We start from the raw sequence: 22,900 nt of genomic DNA, 5'->3' as shown, positions 1-22,900 counted from the left end.
TCTGTCAAATTCGGAATTCCCCTCATTTCGGAACCATCGCGCCGATGGAGGCTGGCTTCTTGGCGACTCCATGGCATTGCCGAGGATGATAATGCGAAAGGAGGAAATTTGGTATGATTTATTGGTCAATTAATAGATAGGGGTCTTGCTTTGAGGTGCATTATCTGGCACAAGAAAGACACGTCACATCATGACCTCCAACTCTCAGTTTGACAACAAGACCACTGGCACGGAAGTTGCCGCAGCCTTTGGTGATGAGATTCGCGGAAAGAATGGTGAGCCTGACCCCCTTCAGTAAGACTTCATTTTTCTCACAGCTTTTGATGATTTGTAGTTGTCATCACTGGTGTCAGTCCTTCCAGTATCGGTGCTTCTACCGCCCTGGCAATAGCATCACAGGCTCCAGCCACACTTGTCTTGGCCTCTCGCACCCAGTCCAAATTGGAAGCTGTGGCCGCTGAGATCAAGGCAAAGTATCCAACAGTCCCAGTCAAGGTCGTTCTTTTAGATCTCTCGTCCATTGAGTCGATCAAGGCGGCAGCAGCTGAGATTGGCACTGCCTTGGACCATATCGACATCTTGATCAACAACGCTGGACTCAACCTCCAAACTCGAGATACGGTCACAACTCCTGGGGGCATCAAGGTCGACCAGCAACTCTTCACAAATCACGTCGGTCCATTCCTACTCACAGAACTCCTCCTCCCCAAGATCATCAGCGCCGCATCAAAAGGTCCAAAGGGAAGTGTTCGCATTGTCAACGTTAGCAGCCACGGCCATCGCCTATCTCCAATCCGCTTCAGTGACTACGCTTTTGAGAAGGACCTCTACAATGGGGTTCCGGAAGAGGAGAGACCCCCAACTGCCGTTATCCCAGGGTTTCTCCAAGCCAAGGACGGTTACCCCGGGTTCATTGGTTACGGCCAGAGCAAGGCAGCCAACGTGCTTCACTCTGTGGAGCTAACAAGGCGGCTCCAAAAGGCTGGATCCAACGTGTCGGCACTATCGGTGCATCCGGGAACCATTGACACGGGTCTAACCCGCAGTCTAGACACCGAGGGGCGAGGGACCATGGGGGGAACAGCGCCAGGGGGTGTGTGGAAGACGATGGATCAGGGAGCCGCAACAACTCTTGTCGCTGCTTTTGATCCGAAGCTCACTGAGGGACGGACAAAGCCGTATTGGTACCTATCTAACTGCCAGCCGGATGATGAGAGGTTGGCCGCTCATGCTTATGACCCTAAGGCGGCTGAGAAACTATGGAGCGAGACGGAGAAGATGCTGGGTATCAAGTCTATAGTTTGAGGTTACCCTAAACTACTACGAAGCTACAATAGATGTTTCATTTCATTGGGATTCAATGTTTCTTTATTATCTCAGTGGTTCATATGCCCCGAGTATCATAGATTCTACCACTCGTAAAGGAACTTGAATCAGGCCACTTCACAGATCTATGCAGTGCGTTATCGAGATCCAAAGTAACATTTTTGCTTTTGCCAAACCTTGAGGGTCACGAATGCCTGTAGACTCAGAATTGCGGTGAACCATCAACCAACAGATACGCCAAGCGAAGCGAGACCCCCCTTGCCCCAGATCCAAGATCCGTCTCCATCCCCCCGGTGGCGTACCAAGATAACAAATGCGCGTATACCCCATGTCCTCTCGGTAAAAATTGCTTAGAAATATCAAGTACCCCATATGGCTGAGACCTCGTGACGTGCCAAGTTCCTTGTCTCGACTCCATTGCCATCGGATCAATGGTCCCTAGCGTGGCCAGCCTCCTCCTGCACCCCGCACGTCGGGTAACACTCGAATCTACCTTTTTTGCTTTGAGCGAGATGAGTTGGTCTTTTCTCCACTTCCCCACGGGGTATTGCATGCCCCGGGAATGCGTGCGTTGGACACGGTCACCCTCGTCTTGAGATTGAGTATGTAAGGAACGTGCTCCGCAGATCCTTGATCCTTCAGTCCTCAGCATCATTAACTTCATCAAAGAACATTACATTGAACTCGTTGCAATGTCGGATCCCTCTAAGGATACCATCCGGGCGCACTGGAAGTGCTTCATCGCTTGCGGCATCATCGTCCTGTCCCCCTTCCAGTATGGACTTGACTTTGGCCTCATCGGCGGTCTTCAGGCCATGCCTGGGTTTCTCAAGGTCAGTGATATCAGATCTCTCATTTCTATTACGTTGGAGAAGATCCGATGAGACTGACAGGCCATGTTTGCAGATTTATGGCTACCGAGCACCCGAAACCGCGATCGGATGGAACATCTCGACCACTCGACAACAACTCATCTCATCTTTGATGACCCTTGGTGCTTTCATCAGTTCCAGTCTTGCTGGCTTCGTCGCTGCAAAGCTTGGTAGAAAGATGTGCCTCTGGATCGCATGTCTGCTCTGTGCAGTTGCCAACATCATCATGATGACCACAACTCACATTGCCGCCCTCTATGTCGGCCGTCTAGTCATCGGTCTGGCTAACGGCTACTTCATGACCTTTTCTCAGCTCTACATTCAAGAGACTAGCCCAGCCAAGTACCGAGGTCTCTTTCTCAGCATCTTCCAGTTCTGCACCTCGTTTGTGAGTGCTCTCCGGCTTGGAATCATGATATGCATACTAACCACTTCATAGGGCACCCTCATCGGCACCATCATCGACTGGGCAACTGCGAAGCGACCCGATAGATCCGCCTACCTCATCCCTCTTGCTATCATCTATGTCGTGCCCGCCTTCCTTTTTGTCGCCATGATCTTCATCCCCGAGTCCCCTCGATGGCTCATCCTTCAAGGTCGCTACGACGATGGTCTCAAGTCACTCAAGTGGTTGAGGCCCAAGGATTCCGACGTCGACAAGGAGCTCAACGAGATTCGAGACGCCATCAACAAGGAACAAGAGACCTCCAGCGGCGTTGGTATCTGGGACATGTTTAACAACCCCATCGACAGACGACGAAGTCTGCTGTCTATTGGATCTGTGCTCTTGCAAGCCGCCTCTGGATCAATGTTCATCATTGGTAAGTACTCGATGCCGAGATACGACACGTAGGGATATAACTAACCATCTTCAAAGCTTATAAGGCCTACTTCTTTGCCATGGCCAAGGTTGACGATCCTTTCGCCATGAGCAACGTCCTCAGCATGGCCGGACTCATCGCTATTATTGCAAACTCCTTCATCGTCGTTCGATACGGACGTCGCCGGGTTCTCCTCACCAACGGACTTGTCATCTCGGGTTGCTTCCAGCTCATCATTGCTGTCACGTATGACAAGAACCCTGGCACGCATGTTACAGGCCGTGTTTTGGTCGCCCTTTCCTGCCTGTACATGGTGGCATACAACGTAAGAACTCTTCAAATAATGGGTTGCACACTGCTAATTGGTATTTTCAGGGAATGATTGCCTCTTACTCTTGGCTTGTTGCTGGTGAGATACCATCTCAGCGCCTCCGCAGCTACACTTTCGGCGTTGCTGCCGCTATCGGATTCCTTGGTGCATGGCTCATCACCTTCACTGCCCCATACTTTATCAACCCAAGCTCATTGAACTGGGGACCACGATACGGTTACATCTGGTTCCCCTCTTGCATTGTTTCCGCCATCTGGGTCTTCTTCTTCCTTCCCGAGGTCAAGGGCCGCACCCTGGAGGAGATCGACGTCATGGTAAGCGCTTATCACATCCACATTCGACGATCAGCTCAATCAACTAACACGATTCTCTAGTTCAACAAGAAGCTTCCTGCGAGGCACTTCCGAACCCACAAGCTCGAGGGCGAAGCCGGAGGCGACGTTCAGGGCAAGTCAAGCGTCGAAGTCGAGGTCCATGAGGCCGAAAAGGTTTGAGGTCACGTCTCACAGGTTGGGGACCAACTTGGGGAGATTTGACATCAATTAATGTTTATTGAAGCCACCTGCATGGCAACTGGGATTCTATTAGTTCTATAAGTAGTAGTTATCCTTCTTTCGAGCACTTGATCCTTAAACCGGTGATTAGTAGTGCAATTGTCGTGTTGAACTTGTCCTGCTATGTGAATCGTCATCCTCCCTGATATCGACAGGAGAGCTAGCAACAGTAGTGTGCGTGGTTTTAATAATGCCACCATCGGTTGCTCTATCTCGGATCTCCATCTCAATGTCGCTGTCCTGGTCACCAGCCTCAATTTGTGTTGTGTTGCCTTGTTTGAATGTCCCTTGAGCTCCCGATAGACCAGTTGAGAACTTGGCCTTGGTAGTTCCCCTAGCGGTTTTAGACTTGTCCCCTGTGGAGGATTGTCGATAGTAGATGTCGTCGGAGCCGTGTCGTCCGGTGGATCGCACAATCTTTGTGATCAACTCGGCCATCTTCATTTCGATCTGAAGTTTAAGTAGGTAACAAACGGGGTGGAATGACAGGTACCTAGGTTGTGTTAGGTCTAATGTTATATGGAGAATCAAGTCTGACTTACACCAAGCTACTCTTCATGGACATGAGGCCAACCAAGACGACCTGAGGGGCGATGTCAGCATACAACAAGGAAAGAATGCATTGATGAGCACTTACATCCAATGAAAGAGATACAAAGATAAGAACCAGGTTCATGCGATAAAGAGGCGTGTATTTGGTCAGGCCATTCTCAATAAGTCGTGACCGAACAAGGTATATAAAGTAGCCGTTCAACGCCCCATCGACCAAGGCAAAGATAACCTTCTCGCAACGATCCCAAATTTCGTTGAGGTGTACCCACGTGTCGTTGATCTGGAGTCGGGCGGGCATCCAAATGATAAAGACGCTGATGTTGATTGCCAGGATGATACCAAAGACAAGCCACTTGAGCTTCGTGGCTTGCCCAGGCACCACCATGAGCAGGCCAAGACGGTTGAGGATAATTTGGAGGAGAAACTGGACCTGTAGTGCCCAGAACAAGGCTATAGAGGTTAGATGGGGACCAAGAGCATGGGCCAAGACACATACCGACACAGAAGTAGAAGCCGAAGCTATGGGTAAGGTTAGCACCAGAGTGGAAGAAAGACATAGAGAGCGTCGACTTGCCTTGGGTCTATGTATTGTCGCTGGAACCCCCAAGCCAGAGCGCCAAGCACCATGCTGCTAAACCACACGGCCCATACCATGCCTACATATGCCGTGGGCCGTCTAGCCCGCTTCCATGACCTCCAGCTCTGCTTACCGGCCTTTCCCGCCGAAAAGACAGCAACGCCAAGAGAGAAGCCCCAGAATATACTGGCAGTGTTCATGTCGACCTCGCCGGGAACTTCTCGGACATAAGAGTCCGGGATCAGATATCCATACTTGCCCATCGTTTGTTGGTGGATAAACGAGAAGTGGGCGAGGACGGGAATGCGAGAGAGGGTCAAGCTTCAGCAAGGAATAACCAGCGGGGGACAAAAGCAAAGTTAAGTTATTGTCTCGGTTCCCCCTCAAAACACGGGGCCCTCTAGCATCCAGGGTCAAAAGCTTGGCACGGTGAGTTTGGCCGGGGGAATGAGATCAATGTCATGCTCAACGGCTGACGCATCATCCAGCCGGCAGATTCTGGCGATGCGACATAACTCGCATTAGATGGCGTCGTCGCGTGGCATGTCCTGCAAGGGTCGGGAGCAGAGCCGAGCTATTCACAGCCAGCGGATTCAGGGCGGAATTGCCTGGCCGTTACGCTTCCGGTAAGATCGAATAACGTCTCAGCTCGATGCCAATGACAAAGTCGTCACTCGGCTGAAGCAGTAGATCATCCTTTTTGGGTTAAGATCATCCAACACGACGCGCTACTCCATGGATCCCCCAGGTCTAGTCTCCGGGGGAAATTCCTGGGGTGTCTCGGCAAGGATTCTAATCAAAAGGAAAACTGGACCGTGGCGTTGGGCCAGGGACAAACCAGGCTAGGGGACTCGCTGCTAAAGAATTCTGATCTGCGGGCTATTACGAAAGAGTCGAGGCGTAACCTATCAGGCCCCCAAGCCTGTCACTTCAGGTGAGATGAGCTGTCCGAGCGCAGAGGCACGACTGAGTCAGTGACAAGCTCCAAAGAGATCTGGGCGTTGTGCCATGTCGACCCGAGTGCATGATCTGAGCCAGACAGCGCCATTGAAAGGATCTGCGCTATCCCGAGTCATGGTTGGTTGATTCAATTAGCGACCGCAAAGTCCCTTTGCTTTCAGCCTAGCTCGCAACGTCCGCTAAAAGAACAGCTGGAGCGTTTGACGCAGGGGCACAGCCAAGCAAAACACACCGAGGTGCTTGGACTTTGCGGGAGCTATCAAGAAGCACTGACACCAAGATCTCGCCGTTTCTCCCGCTCCTGATTCTCGTTTGTAATTATTACGCGAGGAAAATGGTAGATGCCTAGTTCTCTTGACACAGAGACTGCCAATGCTAGCCCCATCTTGCCGCGCGGGTTGACAGGCTATTGAAGCTAAGGATTCAGGGCAAACGTAAACAGGGGAAAACTTGAGGCTGCTCCTGCCGTTTCACGCTTAGTTATACTCCAGAAGGAGAATAACAAACGTAGATCCTGTGTGTTTCTTCATACAGTAGGCTCATACTCTTGGGGTCAGGTGGTCTACCCGGCTACTGACAGCTTGACGAGGGGTTCCTTGTCATGTAACCCTCCTGAAAATCCATCTGCCATCCTTTGAGTGCCCATCATTTCAGAGTTTGGTCCCTTGTTGCAGACTGTGTTTAGAGCACAACAGGCACACTCACTCGGCATTGACGGAAGAGGCGGAGTGGCAACGGATGGTAGGCTGACCTTTTTGTAGCAGAAGCCACCACACAAGAGTAGAAGCCTAACGATACCTAGCTCTTACTTGAAACACTGACTTAGCATGGCAGATTTGCTAGTTGAGTTGATAATAAGAGCCGCCGCCACGTGGTTCACTAGAGCCTCATACATCAGTCATGCACATGCCAACCTCGGTCCGCATAAGCCCGTCAATGTGCCGACGTTGATGTTCCTCCCACACCAAAGATAAAGTTCAGGCGTATGTCAATCATCATCAATAGTACAACCTCCTTCCCTTATCTGATGATCATCATGACTCGACAAGCACATAGAATGCCACCTCAGTCCGCTCCGTTCAGAGTCTTCGGGATTCGGGAAGTGACCTATATGTCGGAGAAGAGGGAAGTAACAACAGCCACACTTGTGATTATTAGTGCAGATGTTATGATGGAACTAAACCCATTCATTCAGCGCTCGAGTAAGTACTAAAGCACTGAGCTCTCCTGTGTGGCAGGTCAACGTCACATCGCTATCCAGCGCTTTCTAGGATTCTACCCCCTGCGGAGGGAATCCCGCAAAATGTCCTTCCCCCAGACCGGAACCCTTTATCTACCATGAAAAAAAGGCCCATAGACTATCGGCAGATAGCTAGGCACGGTAGCAGTAGTGGGGGGGCTACTCCGATCGTTAGTTAATGCGGAGATATTCCCGTATTGTTCAAGGCTTCAAGAATTCGAGAAAGCTAGGCCGGCCAAACTGCTCCTTAGCAGAAACCTACGCTCATAGACCTCGTGCCTCTAAATATCTTCCTAGACTAGTCCAGGTTGAGCCTCCCAGGCTGTAGTTGCGATGCTATGCTTATCAAACATGGATGCAACAAAGGGCGACCCAGAGTTTAAACCACTAACCAAAGTCGAAACAGTGTCTTCAAGTCTAATCTGACTCTGTGCTTTGACAGCAGGCACTCGAGATTCGAAGGGGAACTTCATTCAGCTGGTCAAAGTCGGTAGCATGTGATCTCCTGAACAAGAAACTCATAGTTCCACACTGGCCAAGTCAATTTTTTGTCATATTAAACCGGTATTTCTAATCTCATAGATGTTTACCCCAGATATCAAGCCATTGTAGTCCGCATTCATACGGCCTCCAGTCTGTACAGGAGTGCCATTTGATACTTGATCCGGCTTCGCACTTGCCCTTACTGGGAGCGGAATGCGTTATCAAGTCGAGTATACCCGCCACTATTTCTTCCTGCTTGAGTAATAGGCTGGGCCGGTTGGAACTCGGAGTGATAACCATTTTTCTAGGTAGCTTCGTAAGCCTTGACATGTAAGAGGGCACGGTACTCTCTCTCGATTTAAAATGTCAGGGCTGTGTATCGGCCGCTTAACGTTGTTTCATAGGGTTAAGCTTGGGTTCCGCTATGTAGATAACTGAATTTTTTTCTTACTATACCCGATGCCATGCTTCAGTGACGTGTCACAATGATCAACAACAATGTCTCAGCTTGTTTTCGAATTCCTCCGAATGAAGTGTAAACGAGTTTCGATTCTCCACCTCAGCAACGATACGCTTCGCTGATCCTCAGACTTTTTTTTCTTTTATAGAGTAGAGATAGAACAGCCATGGTTGAGTTGGTCTTGAAGTCCATGGCAGCATCAAGACACGGAACTTGCGACCTTGAAAGGAATTTGTTTCCTTGCCGGATAAACACAACTCAGTCTTCCCGTATAATGTCAATCAAGACCGTGTTAAGAATGCCCTTAGTCACTGATCTCATTTTTTTGCCTTACCGCTCTTTTCAGATCGACACGGCCGACTTCCTGGCCTCGCTTAAGCAACCGACAGATCCGAGTGAAACGTTGAGAACGTACCCATGAGAATGGTCACTTCACTTGTCTTGGACCACAAATCCGATGTGAATCGGATGAGAAAGCAGAGTTTAAGGTATCGAGAATGATTTGGACGTATTTTTGCATCTACAAATGGTGTTGCAAGTTCGTAAGAGAGATTCCGTGTTAGTTTGATACGTTCGTCTGGTCCGCAATGTGGCTATCACGAAATATTTGCGAAGTGGATTGGTCACCCCTACGTGAATTTTGTACCAGTGATGTTAGACCTCGTCTGTGAACGGTGATAACTATGGTGAATAGACCCCTGTTTTCAGCTCTTTAAGAAGCTGATAATTCTCATGATATGATGTGTCTTAGTAGATATCACCGTTTTCAATGTCTCAGAGTGCAAAATTGCTTAGTCTCGGGTAGGTTGACCCTGGAGGTGGATATGCCTGCATAACTTGCACTGTGAATTTATGAAACCACATCTTATCTTACTTGTCCTTCCCTTATCTCTCACACCCATAACACCCGAGGCAACGCGCGTTGAGGCAGCCAAGATTGTGCCATCTGCTGATTTCTCCAATGCAAAGCAATCTTGGTAGACTATTGAACCTAGCCCAGATCGTCAGTAGTAGCGCTCCCTCCCGCGTTACCGAGCGGAAACTCCCGCTAACCGTCAATCGTGGGAGTTTCGATAGCTCCCTGGAAGCTGCATGAGGCGCGTCCCATTGCAGCTCAGCTGAGACCCAGCGTCAAACGTCCCGCCCAGTAATATCGCCTACAACCTGCAGCTCTAGCCCTACATGCCTTCTTTCCCCGCTGCGGAAACGCCGGCTGATAGCTGAAATGCCTGCTACTGGGGAAAAGGGTCTGCCAATGCGAGGCCGACGTCGTAAGAGGGCTGTCTGGGGTGAGACTGAGAGGCCTGGCCCAATCGTTTTCGAGACATTGAAAATGGGGACTCGTCCACAACTGGGTTTGGGCTGAGCTGAATTGCCCAGTAGGGAACACCAAGCCGACAATCCCGTCGAGATAGGCATGGCTTTCCCTGCATGACGACGCAGAGTATACGGTGTAGCGGGTCGAGTAAGATGTCTTCTCCGCTGAAAGTCTCGATACGGCAGTGACTGAAGCTTGACGCGCAGTAGCCAAGAGCTGAAGAGGCCGCTAGTAAATTGGCGAATGATAGTTGAGGCATACCAAGATTTTGACTTGAAGCCAATGCAAGTCGAATTCTATTTAACCACCCATATCGCACCTTTGGCGTCGTCTCGTCCAGTTTCTGTATCTCTGAGTGTTACCAACTCTTTTCATCTTTCCAAAATGTCTATGGATTCTCAACGCCCTCTGCAGAATGGCCATGCCAGGTCAGAGTCTGACAGGGCAGATGAGATTGCCAAGTTGAACCAGCAACTCACTAGCGCCATGTACCTATCTGGTTTTCATGGCGATGCCCTCATTGGAGTAAGTTATGCGGCGAGAATCTTAAGCCAAGATGTTAACCCATGACAGGATAAGCAGAAGCTGAGCGTTGGCATCCTGAATGACCTCAAGCGCATATTTACATTCGATAATGCACCCGACATTATTGACATCATCTTCAACCTCTTGACAGGGCGGCGCGTGGATGCAAGTCTTTTACTAGCCTCGTACAATAAATACCCATGCTAACTAGAGCCAGATGAAAACCGGAGCCAAGCTCGTTGCATCCATGTCAAATGACAGCAAGCTCCGAGGAAAGCTCATTGAGGGTTCAGTCAAGACCAAATACGAGCGCATGCTTCACCCGCCTTTGACTTACCTCGGCTCAGCGTTCAAGTACAGAACAGCCGATGGCAAGTTCAACAGTGCTCTGAACCCTCAGCTTGGTCAAGCTGGTGCTCCCTACGCCAAGACAGTCCCTTCCAAGACACACCCCTTGGGAGCTTTGCCAGATCCCTCTGATCTCTTTGATCGTCTCATGGCTAGAGATGAGGGAGGCCGAAACAGCGGTTCTGGTCTGTCCAGCATGCTCATTTACCATGCCACTATCATCATTCACGACATCTTCCGCACAAACGACAGCGACAAGAATATCTCAGATACATCATCATACCTGGATCTTTCCCCCTTGTACGGTTTCACCGATGAGATGCAGCGCAAGGTCCGTGACGACAAGTACAAGCTTGGCCTTCTCAAGCCCGATACTTTTGCCGAAGACAGGCTTCTTCGACAGCCTCCTGGAGTGTGCATCTACCTGGTTATGTACAACCGTTACCACAACTACGTCGCCACTCAGCTTCGTCGTATCAACGAGAATGGACGATTCTCGGTGCCACACAAGTATGAAACGGCCCCTCTCGCTGGCTGTGCCAAGGAGTACGCCAAGGGTGAGCATGCGCCGACCAATGCGGAGCTGACGAAGTATACGGATGCTTGGAAGAAGCAAAAGTCGTCAGAAGAGGAGAAGTCTCCTGAGAAGGAGAAGTCTTCTGAGCCTGAAGAGAAGACTAAGGACACTATTGAGTTTGAGAGGCTGACCAAGGTACTTCGCGACAAGCTCGACGCTGCTCTCGGCGTCACCCAGGCAGAGCAGACTCTTGATGCCTGGACCAAGGGTCACACAGATGCTTGGAACAAGCTTGACGATGACCTGTTCCACACTGCCCGACTGTAAGTACATCCCCTCCTTATGCTCGCTCTGGATGCTAACGCGAGACGACAGAATCACCTGTGGCATGTACATCCAGATCTCGATCCATGACTACCTCCGCGCACTCATGGGCTTCCACAACTACAACACCAACTTCACCCTGGACCCTCGTCTAGACATGAAGGACCACAAGAACGTGTCTCGCGGCCTGGGCAACCAAGTCACAGTCGAGTTCAACCTGCTCTACCGATTCCACTGCGCCATCTCTCAAAAGGACGAGAAGTACGCCGAGGATTTCATGCAGCAGTACTTTGGCAAGGACGGCTCGTGGAACGCCAAGGATCTCTCCCTCAAAGAGTTCATGGAGGAGATGGGCAAGGCTCGAGCTAGGGACGCAGGTGTCCCGCCGAAGGAGCCGTGGGAAGAGACTTTTGGTCTTCCTCTGACCGAGGAGTTGTGCTTCAAGCGAAACAATGTTACTGGGCTGTTCAACGATCAGCAGATGGTTGACGAGCTGACAAAGGCTATGGATGATCCTATCTGTGAGTTTGCAACTTTGCATCACTGAGTCTCAGCTAACCTTCTCTAGCCAACTTTGGTCCCAGGAACGTCCCCAAGTGCCTGAAGGCTGTCGAGATCCTCGGCATCTTGCAAGCCCGCAAATGGTAAGCCTCGAGCACCACGAAACTGACATGCCCATGACTGACTTACCAACTCTAGGGAAATTGGCACGCTCAACGACTTCCGTGACTTCTTTGGCATGGAACGCCACAAGACCTTTGAGTCCATCTCTAAGCACAAGGACGTTCAGGACGCTCTGAGAGACCTGTATGACCACCCAGACAAGGTGGAACTCTACCCAGGTGTCTTCTGCGAGTCTGACGGTAACATGGGCGCGGATCCTGGCCCGAGCGATGTCGACTCGGCGTTGTGGGCGGCCATCTTCTCGGATGCCATCACCTTGGTCCGATCCGACCGCTTCTACACTGTCGTAAGTCTAGCCCATAATGAGTTCTCTTGATTGTCTGCTCACCAAGCTAGGATTGGAACACCAACGCGTTGACCAACTGGGGCATGAAGGAGGTCACCCCCGACAACGACGTGCTCAAGAGCTCCATGTTCCACCGCCTACTCCAGCGTGCATTCCCCGAGTGGTACCCCTACAACTCGATCCGCTTCTTCCACCCCTTCTACACGGCTAAGAAGAACGCCGAGCTCGCCAAGCAGCAGGGTTTTGCCGACGAGTTTGACATGAAGGTCAAGACCAAGTCGACCAACTGGTTGGGCAAGCCCACTGCGTTCGAGTACGACACCGCCGACTCGGACCCTAGACGTCCGTCGAAGCCTGTGTACTTGTTCAAGAAGTCAGAGATCAAGCAGATCCTTGAAGACCGCTCGGATAACATTGTTCATCCGGCGCGGCTTAGGCTGAAGGACTTCCCGGATGAGATCGCTGCTGTTCTGAAGCCTGGCCAGGGAGCAAGCGATAAGGATACAGTCTCGACGGACAATACCACGCCCTCGGATCATGAGGCTATTGTCAAGTATCTGGTTGATCTCATGAGAGATATCATCAAGCGCGAGTTCATCATTATGGACAAGAGCAAGGGAGTCTATCAGCTTGATGTCGTTCGAGAGTGAGTATCCTACCGACTGCATCAACACGATCCAATACTAACAATCGCCAGCTTCGCCATCCCCGTCGTCACTCGCTACGTCGCTGACTTCCTTGGCTTTGGCCATCTCGTCCAGAGTGACAAGAACGACAAAGCCCCGTACTCCGAGAACGAAGTCTACCAGCACATCACCAACTGCCAAGTCTTCCTATCTTACAACAGCGATGAGACCAAGCTTCTCAAGAGACGCAAGGCCTTCAAGGACTCCATGACCTTCCTCCTCAACCTGACTAAGAAGGGCAACATTTGCAACGCGGCTCGCTGGCCCCCTACGCGTTGGATCCGCAACGGACTGGGATTCATCACATCTTGTGGCAAATCCGGGTCAAACCCCATGGAGGCTCTTGGTTTCAAGGTTGCTCAAGAAGTTCTCAAGAACGAGAAGAACGCTGGTAGAGCTGCTGCTATCCTTCTCCTGACTGGTCTCGACAGCGCCTACAACACGGTCCTTGCGGTATGTAACCCTCTATGATCGTTTCCAGCAAGGTAACTAACGTCGTGTGACAGTTCACTTCGGTGATGGACACATTCCTCCGAGAACTCTACGAAGGCAAGCCAAGGCCCGGATCTGGAGCTAAGCATCCCCAATGCGACTGGTTCGACATCCAGGATGTGGCTTTTGACGACAGCAAAGATGCCCATGACAAGGTCAAGAAGATTGTGCTCAAGGTGCAGAAGGCCAGCGTCAAGTTGCCCATCATCCGCAAGGCTACGGAGCCCTTCACATACAAACGTGCGGATGGTAAACTGGAGACCATCGCAACCGGCTCGACTGTTATCTGTGACATTGTAAGACAACCAACCCGAGTTCATTCTTCGTTTACTGACATGAGTAAAAAAATAGAACAGGGCAGAGAAGGCCGACAAATCCGGCAACGACAGCGAAACGAGCTACCTTTCTTACTGCTCAAGCTTCTCTGAGGCATTCTACATCAAGTATCACCCCAAGCACGTCGCTGCTCTCAGTCTCGTCACCATGGTCAAGGTTCTCGCACAGCTCAAGAACCTGCGACGTGGTCACGATACGCAGGGTATGAACAAGAAGATCAACATCGACGCGTCCTCAGAGGGATACTCTAACTACATGGCTCCCATGCGCATGTCGGAGATCCAGATGAAGGTCGCCAAGATGGAGAATGATGCTTCCGAGGAGGAGAAGAAGGAACTTTCTAGGCTTTTCAACGAACGGCCCATGAGGCCTGCCGTGTCTACTTACCTGACGCCTGAGTGGGACGAGATGCTCCCATTCCCGACCAGTAAGTCTCCTTGAATGCAGGCAGCAAGAAATACACTAACCTCTCGACAGCATGGAAGCTCCGCTTCAACGGCTATGGAGTCTCAGACTACAGCAACGACGACTGGGCGGTGCTGAGAGTCTACAAGCTCCGAGACGACATCCAGCCCATGTACCAGCCCAAGGGCCCCAGCGACGTGGGCGGCTCCTTCGCCACTCCAGTGTGCGTCTGCGAAATTGCAGGAAAGCAATGCCACTGCAACGACAAGGACAAGAAGGAGAAGAAGGATGGAGACTGCAAGGTTGATCCGTCAGCTCCTCCTTGCGACCACCTCAATATCCACAAGCCGGCAACCTCGGGATGCAAGTTGGCTTGAACAAGTTTCTTTTTGAGACGTCACGAGCCTCCACTGATGACGAGGAACCCACCCCATGTGAAATCGACGGCAAGTCATAGGCTCAGCCCACGAGTTCAGCCTTCGCGTTTTCTCCACTGGAGATCTCGCCCCCTCCAAGCTGCGGGGTGATTGAGTTGTGGATGTTCTGTGGGGATTACTATATTGGGAAAGGGTCGCCGCGGAGTTGTTTGCAGTTTTGCGATGAAGGCATGGTTAAGAAATGTATAAATGATATCTCGGTTCTGTTGTAATGTAGCCATTAATCAAGTTTCCCTTAAATCACCTCCAACTTCATCTTTAAGCGACTGTCTTTTTCCCCTTTCTCTGTACACTTTCATCATGCCTCACGCACAAACCGCCACCAAGACACCCACCATTGACAACGTCGAGTTGTACGTCAATGATGGGCTACTAGCTCCCAGCGAAGTCACCAAGCTTCGCGTTTCCTATCCCGATGAGCCTCTCGAGGAGCTCTACCAACGCTACATCACAGACGGCTATGTCTTTGTGAAAGGTCTCCTCCCACGAGAGGACGTCCTTGCCGCCCGCGAAGCCTACTTCACATCCATGGCACCAAGTGGGGTTCTCAAGCCCGGCACGAAGACTGTCGATGGTATCTTTGACGACTCTGCCGACCCAGCTGATTATCCTGGAATCGGAGCTGGCAGCTTCAAGAACTCGCGCCCAGGAGAGACGAACAAGTCGGAGATTTTTGTTGATGCCGCACTCAAGGCGCACACCGAGGCTTGGTACTCTGGATCCGAGGATGGAAGTGTCCGAGGATTCTGCAACCATCCAGCCTTGAAGGACTTTGTCGCCCGTCTTACCGGCTGGGGAGATGCAACTCTGGCAGTCCGCCGCACTCTTTTGCGCAATAACACGCCTGGTAACAAGGCAATCGGTGTGCACTATGATCAGTCCTTCATGCGCTACGGAGAGCCCACAGCTATGACGGCCTGGGTTCCCATGGGCGATGTCAAGGTTGATGGCGGAGGCCTGATCTACCTTGAAGGAGGCGACAAGCTGGGTGCTGACATTGAAGACGACTTTGCACGCAAGGCAAAGGCTGCTGGAATGAACGACGAAGAGATGCGAAACGCCTTCAACTCCAACATGATGAGCACTGGCTTCTTGTCCGAGGGGCCTGCCGACTTTGGTAGGACCTATGGGAAGAAATGGCTTGTCAGTGAGTACGAGGCTGGAGATGTTGTTTTCCATACTCCTCACATGGTGAGTTTTGACACACGTGAAACGGACAACTACTCATAAAGTGACCAGATTCACGCATCTACTATCAACCACGACCCCAGCGGCCGCATCAGACTCGGTACGGATCTGAGATTCGTCAACTCGAAGCGCCCTTGGGACACTGTAAGTCGGATACAGCCAATGATTGGGAAGTCATGCTAAAACCTTGAAAGCGATGGAACAAGGACTATGAGTTTGGTGACGGGCTGTAAGCTCTTTGATGAAAACTTGAACATCTCTGGAACACCCCAGAGGGTTCGATAGGTGCATGCATATGCACCATGGTTATGCATAGCGTCAAGACTGAATGGAAGATTACATTGTTGGCATTGATATCTTACATGAGCTTCATCTCTTCTCGAAATTATCCATTTCTTCCCACTCTTTCTCCAGCGTCTGGATCAACCTCCTTGTTTTCCACTTTATGACATCATCGACCTTTTGTAGATATTGGACTGTGTGTGCTCTCTCGCAAGGCTGTCGAATGCAATAGCCACCTGTTGACCTTGTTAGTAAGATCGCATCATATAGTTGCCAAAGTGAGGAGAATACAGAGGGAGAGCATGTGTGCAGGCAGGTAGAAGGCGTTGAGGACATGCTCGTTGGATAAGGCCAGCCCCATGAGAGTGCACAAGTAAGCCGCGATTCGTTGCTATTCAAGATCAGTGACTCGTAAATGCTATCGTTGCGGTACGAAACCCACCTCCCAGTCGTGCCTAAGTCTGGCAGCATGGTACCCGATGTTGGGGTTGACCGTGTTGCATTTATGCAAGCATAGAATGGCTTTCGCAGCATAGTAGTATTGCATGGCAACAACTGTTACATCAGGTCAGTCAAGGAAAACGGTGGAGGAGATTAAAACGTACCGGGAACAGAAGCGGCGATGCAAACGACGGGAAATGGTCTATCCTCCTTCAAGTCCGCCGGCTTGTAGTAGATGGGCTTGAATGAGACAGGCTTCATTTCGTACCACTGGTTAACTTCCATCTCAACAAGTTCCCACGGCCCAGGCGAGGCGCTAACCGCTTGTTTCTCAGAATCATTCAGCGGGAACAATAGCTTCATCATCTTGGCAAAGATGTAAACTGCACGGTTAGCGTACGCAGAATCGTCAGTTCTCCGGAATACCGTGGATCGTTCAAAGTTCTCCAGACAAATCTCGACAGGTTCTCTGCGGACAAGGTACACATAGATGGTCTGCCTTAAGTGCACCCAGCTTGCAGCCTCGGCTAGACCACCTTGAGTAACGAAGCGTGCGACAGCCTCGTGATTTAGGAGGTTTCGAGTTCCGCTGAGGTGGTGGTAATCCGAGTCAGTCTCGTTGTCGTACTCTTCGTACAGCCGCGCGATGACGACAGCAGTCAGAAGTTTTGAGTCCCATGTTTCCGGCGGTTGCGCAAAGGCTTCAATGAGTAGCTCGATGCATCGGTTGTGATAGTATGTTCCTTCAAGATCTGATTCCGAGTTCGAACATCGAGCGTCGTAGCGGCTTGCAAGGGCAAGTAGGCCATTCATGATCATCGGTTCTTGAAAGGCCAGACGTGGTACTTCGAGGGTAAAGTGCCTAGCATCGTCACAGGCATCTGACTGTTCAGTGTCAGCTTTGGTCAAGTCCTTGGGTTTGGGCATATGACACTTACCGAAGGAGCAAGCTTGTGTATGTAAGTGATGAACAAGAATGCTTGCCTCTCAGTGAATCCATACGTATCTTCTGGGTTGATACTCTGGACTCCCGAACTATGAGCTGAAGAAGGTGTTTCCGGGGGAGGTAGCTGAGTTGGAGGCGAGTCGCCTAGGATGTAAGGAATCGAGGAAACGGGGTGGTTCAGGGGTTGTTGTAGGGGCAAGAGACGGGCGCTACCGGGTGATAGATCTTCGTATGGTGAGGCAATACCTTCACCATGGCTCGTCAATGGAGCTCCAAAATCGGAGTTCTCGGCGTAGCTTTGGGGAGAGGTGATATGTCTTGGGTTACCCGAACCCTGGCCTTGTTCTAACCCCCCTTGTCCTGAGCTGGATTGGTTATCTTGGTTCCTCAAAGCGTCTTCTGGAATAGAAGTCCCCGAGTCCAGTTGTGACCGGAGAGAATTGCCGCTTGTTGGGGAGTTGGACTGAACTGGATCGACAGAATTGTTGGGCGACTCGGACAACTCGCCGTCGATGCCTTGAGGCGTTACAAAGGAGACTAAACAAGATCAATAAAATTCTACAAGTACTTCAACCATCTCAACCTACTAGTAGATGGCACTCTGGTCCATGTCCTCGACGTCTCAGCCACCTCCCGATCTTCTCGAGTGTAACTGTGCTTGAACTGAATGTCATTCTCAAAGCGACACTCCCGCCCAGACTCAGCACAAGCGCCACACTGAGACGCTCCCGGCTGAACAACGCATTTCCTATGCCGCCTTCGACAGGCGTTGCAGCACCCTCCTCGCTTCATCCAGTCGTTGTCGTTGATAGGAAAAATTGGGTATGAAGGTATCACGAGGTGGGGAGGAGGGGGTGGATGAGAGTGGTAAAAGACCCCGCGGGGAACATGTCCTTGTTGGGTATAGTTTATCGGAAGAGCGAAAGCCCGTTGGTCCAATTACATGGGGATGAATGGTCATGGTGGGCTGGCCCCTGTCACGCAGATGAAGGATTCGTCCAGTCTCCAGGCTTTATTAACCAGTCTGTACATGCTAAGTTTGCACTTCTATAAGCTAAATGGATCTTGCCTGTCGCCAAATAGAGTTGAGAGACAACATGCAGCGATGTTGCTTGAATGGTGGATTGTACTCCGTACTCCTTGCTCGTTTGCTTAGCCGGGATTGGAGAACCCACGGGCCACACCATTTCCATTGCTAGCTAATGCTTCCCTTCCCGGGGCTCATTTCTGTATCGGCCGAGTTCAAAGCGAAAGATCTGATAACAGCTGAGACACTCTCTCCCAAGTCCTCCCTTGGCTTGTCCGATACGAGAGCGCGCCCTCGGATTATTTCTCGGGAAACACGACCCGGGTCATCGCCGGCTAAACGGTTAAAATGCTTATCCATGACGAAAAGTGTTATCCTTTCCTATTTAGACGAAATTATTACCCATGTTTGACTCGGCTCAACCCGTGTCAACTTTAAAGTTGCCCGCGGATTCACCGCTAAGTTAAACTCTACAACCTCAAGATACTCGACTTGATCATGTCTACGACGGTAACAGAGACTCAAAATGAGTCTATTGAGCTCAGTAATCTCGAGCATCGCACGGATAGCGATCGGAAGGGAGGTGTTGAGGAGCTCGCTCAGCGTCCCACAGCCTCAGATGATGTCCCGCCTCCTAATGCTCAGGCGGAGATAGAGAGATGGAATCATCCAAGGAGCAATATCGCAAGACTGGCCTTTGCATTTGTTTCTTTTATCATTGCTGGCATGAACGATGCGGCCGTCGGTGTACGTATTCCAAGCAAACTCACACTTCGAATGTGGCAACGCTAACTTGAATCTTTTGAACAGGCCTTGATCCCATACGTGAGTTTTTATCACTATCAGTCGATATTTCTCATACCCTAACCTGAAACAGCTGGAAGAATACTATGACCTCACCTACACCGTCGTCTCACTAATCTTCCTGACGCCATTCGCCGGCTACTCCGTCGCCGCCTTCACCAATGCTCGGATTCACGTCAAGTTCGGCCAGCGAGGCGTGGCAATCATGGCCCCCATCTGCCATATCATCACATTTATTGCTCTAGCGGTGCATCCTCCATATCCTGTCCTTGTCGTGTGCAACATGGTCAGCGGCTTCGGCAATGGCCTGACTGATGCGTGCTTCTGTGCGTGGATTGGTAAGATGGACAAGGCAAACTCGGTCCAAGGCTTCTTGCACTCTTGTTACTCCCTAGGCGCTCTATTCGCGCCTTTGATCGCTACTTCGATGGTTGATACGGCCAAGCTGCCGTGGTACACCTACTACTATGTCATGGTGAGGATATGCGCTGCCATCCTTTCATGAGCAGGCTAACGATGCGGCATGTAGATTGGCATCTCAGTCGTCGAACTGGTCGGTCTGACTGTCGCTTTTTGGCACAAGACTGGCGAGGTGTACCGAGCTGAACATGTTCGTGAGAATGATTCGGGTGGCGCTGGAACACGAGAGGCTCTCAAGTCCAAGGTGACATGGCTTTGCTCGCTCTTCTTCTTTGCGTACATGGGTGTCGAAGGTATGCATCCTCTATTAATATTCAGCTTCTTTTGTGTGGCTTTCTAACAAAATCTCCAGTTGGTCTCGGTGGTTGGGTCGTCACCTTTATGCTGCGAGTACGCAAGGCCTCAGCCCTCGCATCTGGTGCCTCCAGTTCCGGTTTCTGGGCCGGCATGGCTTGCGGTCGTGCCTTTCTTGGCTTTGTCACAGAGCGATATGGCGAACGACTCTGTCTTTCCATCTATCTCGCAATCTCTGTCGGCCTTCAGCTGGTGTTCTGGCTCGTCCCGCAGTTCATCGTCTCAGCTGTTGCAGTCGCTTTCCTCGGCTTCTTCCTGGGTCCCATGTTTCCTGGAGCCGTCATGATGACAGCAAAGCTACTCCCTGCAAAGATCCATGTCTCTGCTATAGGATTTGCCATGGCTATTGGTGGAACGGGAGGTACGGTTTTTCCCTTCGCCATTGGTGCGATTGCCCAGAGCAAAGGTGTTCAAGTGTTGCAACCCATCATCCTGGCTCTCATTGTCGTGGTCACGGGAGTCTGGCTGAGCTTTCCACGGATTCCAAAGAAAGATTGAAAAGAAAGGGTTGAAAATGCTGCATCGTAAAAGGATCCTTTACGGTTCAGGGTAGGTACCGAAACGGCTCTACTCGCCATCAGTTTCACTTTTCGTGGCTGGTTGGCAATTGGAGCCAGACTTTAAAAGGAAGGCGATCGCCTATGGATGTTGATATGATGTTAGAGTGGGATATAAAAACGACAAATTTTTCTTTGGATATTTTTTACTTCTAGATACTTTCCGCTCAAAATCCTCTTCCTAACTATACTGTAGATAAACTAGCGGGGTTTCAGCACGATGGCTGCATCAAAAATTCCTTCCATATGACATGGTCCTTTTGTGGTTTCTTGCTTTTTATACATGGACAGCTCTCCGATCCCCCTCTCCAATATCAAACGTAAAATCATGCTTATTCGACGCGCTTGACTCGAGTATCTAACCTAGAGCAATGCGATTTACTCAATTACTCGAGATAATCACATTTCAAAAACCCAAAAGATCACCAACCTCGTTCAATTTACGCTGCATCCCCGGATTTACCATCCCCTTTATATCGGGTAGAACCCCGATCCCAATGCCACCCCCACAATCTGGGGGTGGATCATCTCAGGCACAGAGACCAATCACCAACACAGCAAGTCCCGAGATTTTCGGCCAAAGTTGCCATTTCCAGCCTTCGGAATTCTCAAAAGCGAGCCCCATCGGCGGACTCTCCGTATACCTCGACTCTCATTGGACTCTGCGGTTACTTTATTATCGTGCGTCTGACCGACTCTCATTGCTTCTTCCTCATTCACCCATTTTCTTTTTCCCCCTACACAGCCCTTCACAATGTCCAAGCCAATCGTTCTTCAGCTCGGCGATGATATTCGCTGGAACCATGATCTCTATGATGAGTTCAAGTCTCAGTTCGAGATCCGTCGGTCTTACAGCATGCCCAGGGCCGAGTTCATCCAGGCGCTCAAGACAAAGGCCTTTGGCGACTTTTTCGCCATCTACCGTCCTTTCTGGAACACGGGAGGCGAGATGGGTAACTGGGATGACGAATTGATCTCATTATTGCCTTCTTCCTGCAAGATCTACGCCAGCGCTGGTGCTGGCTTTGACTGGGTTGACACGGCTCGCCTGGCCAAGCAAGGTATGTTTATGTCTCAAGACAAGCAATAGCAGCTACTAATATTGTCTCAGGCGTCACATACTGCAACGCTGCTGCTGCCTGCACGGAATCAGTAGCCGATGCAGCAATCTGGCTCATCATCTCCGTCTTTCGACAACTGAGCTGGTCCAGCATCGCAGCTCGCTCAGGTGACAAGGATCAGTTTATTGACGCAAACCGGAACCTGGCCCCCATCTCTCGAAACCCTCAAGGTTTCAGCCTCGGCATTATTGGCTTTGGTCGCATTGGCCGACGCATCGCCGAGAAGGCCTACAAGGCTCTCGACATGAAGATCCTGTACAATGATGTTGTTCAGATGCCCAAGGAGGTTGAAGAGCCTCTTGGTGCCGTCTTTCACAAGTCTGCCGACACACTTCTCGCCGAGGCGGATTGCGTGCTGGTCGCCACACCATTTGCCGGAGAAGCCCTGCTCAGCAAGGAAGGTCTGGCCAAGATGAAGAAGGGAGCCAAGCTTGTCAACATCGCCCGAGGCAAGCTCATCAACGAAGCCGATCTCGTCGCCGCTCTCGAGAGTGGTCACCTATCAGCGGCAGGTCTGGATGTGTTTGAAAATGAGCCTCACATCAGCCCCCAGCTGGTCAAGATGAAGAACGTCGAGCTTCTGTCACACAACGCTGGTGCTTCGCTGGACTCGCATATTGGTTTTGAGAAGCTGGGAATGGAAAACATTATTTCTTTCAACAAGACTGGAAAGGCGATTTCACCAGTCAACGCTCATCTGATTAAGCAAAGCAAACTGTAAATCTAGTTATTTGGTGTACCAACAAAAGGGATAGGCATGAAAACATGGCTGAATAAAGCAACATATTTTTCGCAAGATTACAGTTCTAAACAGATCGCTAATCGTGTCTCCAGTGATTAATAGGTGATGCTTAAAGTCAAACAAATATCCAGCCTACGAAGCCATCTTAAGAACCACAGTTGAAGGTGAAACACGATGCTGACAGAACCACTTTACTCAGCCTCAGTCTTTCTTCACAACACTCGTTGTCACAACTTCATCTCAGGTGAGAATCCTTCAGCGATAATCTGATGAATCCTTCAACAAGGTAGCCGCCCAGTGGCTCCAGACTGAAACGACTCGAGTCGCCCTACAACCGAAGAAACGAGCGACGCTGCTTACTTGGGTGATCTTATCCACTGTTTCAGGCACCCATTAATATCGCTCGATCTTATGCGCAGCAGTAGAGCCAAGTTGGTCAATGCATTCACTTACGAGTCGTCTCGAAACGGAAGGTCATCCATAA

At 50.6% G+C, this 22,900-nt stretch overlaps 8 protein-coding genes across 8 annotated transcripts; 6 read left to right on the top strand and 2 right to left on the bottom strand.

Annotated features, from left to right (window-relative positions):
• Positions 1–190: 190 nt before the first annotated feature.
• On the top strand, positions 191–1,305 carry NECHADRAFT_82086 (uncharacterized protein; the record flags this gene model as incomplete). The annotated part of the gene is made up of 2 exons (XM_003045339.1): positions 191–275; positions 335–1,305. The coding sequence occupies 2 exons, from the start codon at positions 191–193 to the stop codon at positions 1,303–1,305; spliced, it is 1,056 nt and encodes a 351-aa protein (XP_003045385.1).
• Positions 1,306–2,018: 713 nt separating this feature from the next.
• NECHADRAFT_94696 (uncharacterized protein) lies at positions 2,019–3,844 on the top strand (the record flags this gene model as incomplete). The annotated part of the gene is made up of 6 exons (XM_003045338.1): positions 2,019–2,159; positions 2,233–2,586; positions 2,638–3,019; positions 3,076–3,344; positions 3,395–3,664; positions 3,725–3,844. 6 exons carry the CDS (start codon positions 2,019–2,021, stop codon positions 3,842–3,844), a joined length of 1,536 nt encoding a protein of 511 aa, XP_003045384.1.
• A 147-nt stretch (positions 3,845–3,991) lies between these two features.
• NECHADRAFT_43326 (uncharacterized protein) lies at positions 3,992–5,302 on the bottom strand (the record flags this gene model as incomplete). The annotated part of the gene is made up of 4 exons (XM_003044934.1): positions 3,992–4,397; positions 4,447–4,487; positions 4,542–4,770; positions 4,995–5,302. Coding segments are annotated over 4 exons (984 nt in total), but the record flags the coding sequence as incomplete, so codon positions are not given.
• Positions 5,303–9,884: 4,582 nt separating this feature from the next.
• NECHADRAFT_44108 (uncharacterized protein) lies at positions 9,885–14,474 on the top strand (the record flags this gene model as incomplete). The annotated part of the gene is made up of 11 exons (XM_003045337.1): positions 9,885–10,019; positions 10,068–10,178; positions 10,231–11,207; positions 11,260–11,729; positions 11,777–11,852; positions 11,908–12,178; positions 12,229–12,824; positions 12,876–13,317; positions 13,371–13,652; positions 13,708–14,119; positions 14,170–14,474. 11 exons carry the CDS (start codon positions 9,885–9,887, stop codon positions 14,472–14,474), a joined length of 4,077 nt encoding a protein of 1,358 aa, XP_003045383.1.
• Positions 14,475–14,834: 360 nt separating this feature from the next.
• Positions 14,835–15,955, top strand: NECHADRAFT_94695 (uncharacterized protein; the record flags this gene model as incomplete). Its single annotated transcript, XM_003045336.1, has 3 exons — positions 14,835–15,725; positions 15,774–15,866; positions 15,917–15,955. The coding sequence occupies 3 exons, from the start codon at positions 14,835–14,837 to the stop codon at positions 15,953–15,955; spliced, it is 1,023 nt and encodes a 340-aa protein (XP_003045382.1).
• A 136-nt stretch (positions 15,956–16,091) lies between these two features.
• Positions 16,092–18,183, bottom strand: NECHADRAFT_43678 (uncharacterized protein; the record flags this gene model as incomplete). Its single annotated transcript, XM_003044933.1, has 6 exons — positions 16,092–16,240; positions 16,296–16,395; positions 16,438–16,559; positions 16,610–17,330; positions 17,384–17,777; positions 17,975–18,183. The coding sequence occupies 6 exons, from the start codon at positions 18,181–18,183 to the stop codon at positions 16,092–16,094; spliced, it is 1,695 nt and encodes a 564-aa protein (XP_003044979.1).
• A 733-nt stretch (positions 18,184–18,916) lies between these two features.
• NECHADRAFT_70562 (uncharacterized protein) lies at positions 18,917–20,770 on the top strand (the record flags this gene model as incomplete). Its single annotated transcript, XM_003045335.1, has 5 exons — positions 18,917–19,165; positions 19,229–19,243; positions 19,296–19,697; positions 19,752–19,935; positions 19,995–20,770. The coding sequence occupies 5 exons, from the start codon at positions 18,917–18,919 to the stop codon at positions 20,492–20,494; spliced, it is 1,350 nt and encodes a 449-aa protein (XP_003045381.1). The 3' UTR covers positions 20,495–20,770.
• A 537-nt stretch (positions 20,771–21,307) lies between these two features.
• On the top strand, positions 21,308–22,395 carry NECHADRAFT_94693 (uncharacterized protein; the record flags this gene model as incomplete). The annotated part of the gene is made up of 2 exons (XM_003045334.1): positions 21,308–21,614; positions 21,665–22,395. The coding sequence occupies 2 exons, from the start codon at positions 21,308–21,310 to the stop codon at positions 22,393–22,395; spliced, it is 1,038 nt and encodes a 345-aa protein (XP_003045380.1).
• Positions 22,396–22,900: the final 505 nt, after the last annotated feature.

Source organism: Fusarium vanettenii (assembly GCF_000151355.1).
Source record: "Fusarium vanettenii 77-13-4 chromosome 6 genomic scaffold NECHAsca_20_chr6_4_0, whole genome shotgun sequence".
Lineage (NCBI taxonomy): Eukaryota > Fungi > Ascomycota > Sordariomycetes > Hypocreales > Nectriaceae > Fusarium > Fusarium vanettenii.
Note: the sequence above shows the minus strand (reverse complement) of the source record. Positions and strands in the feature narration are given on the sequence as shown.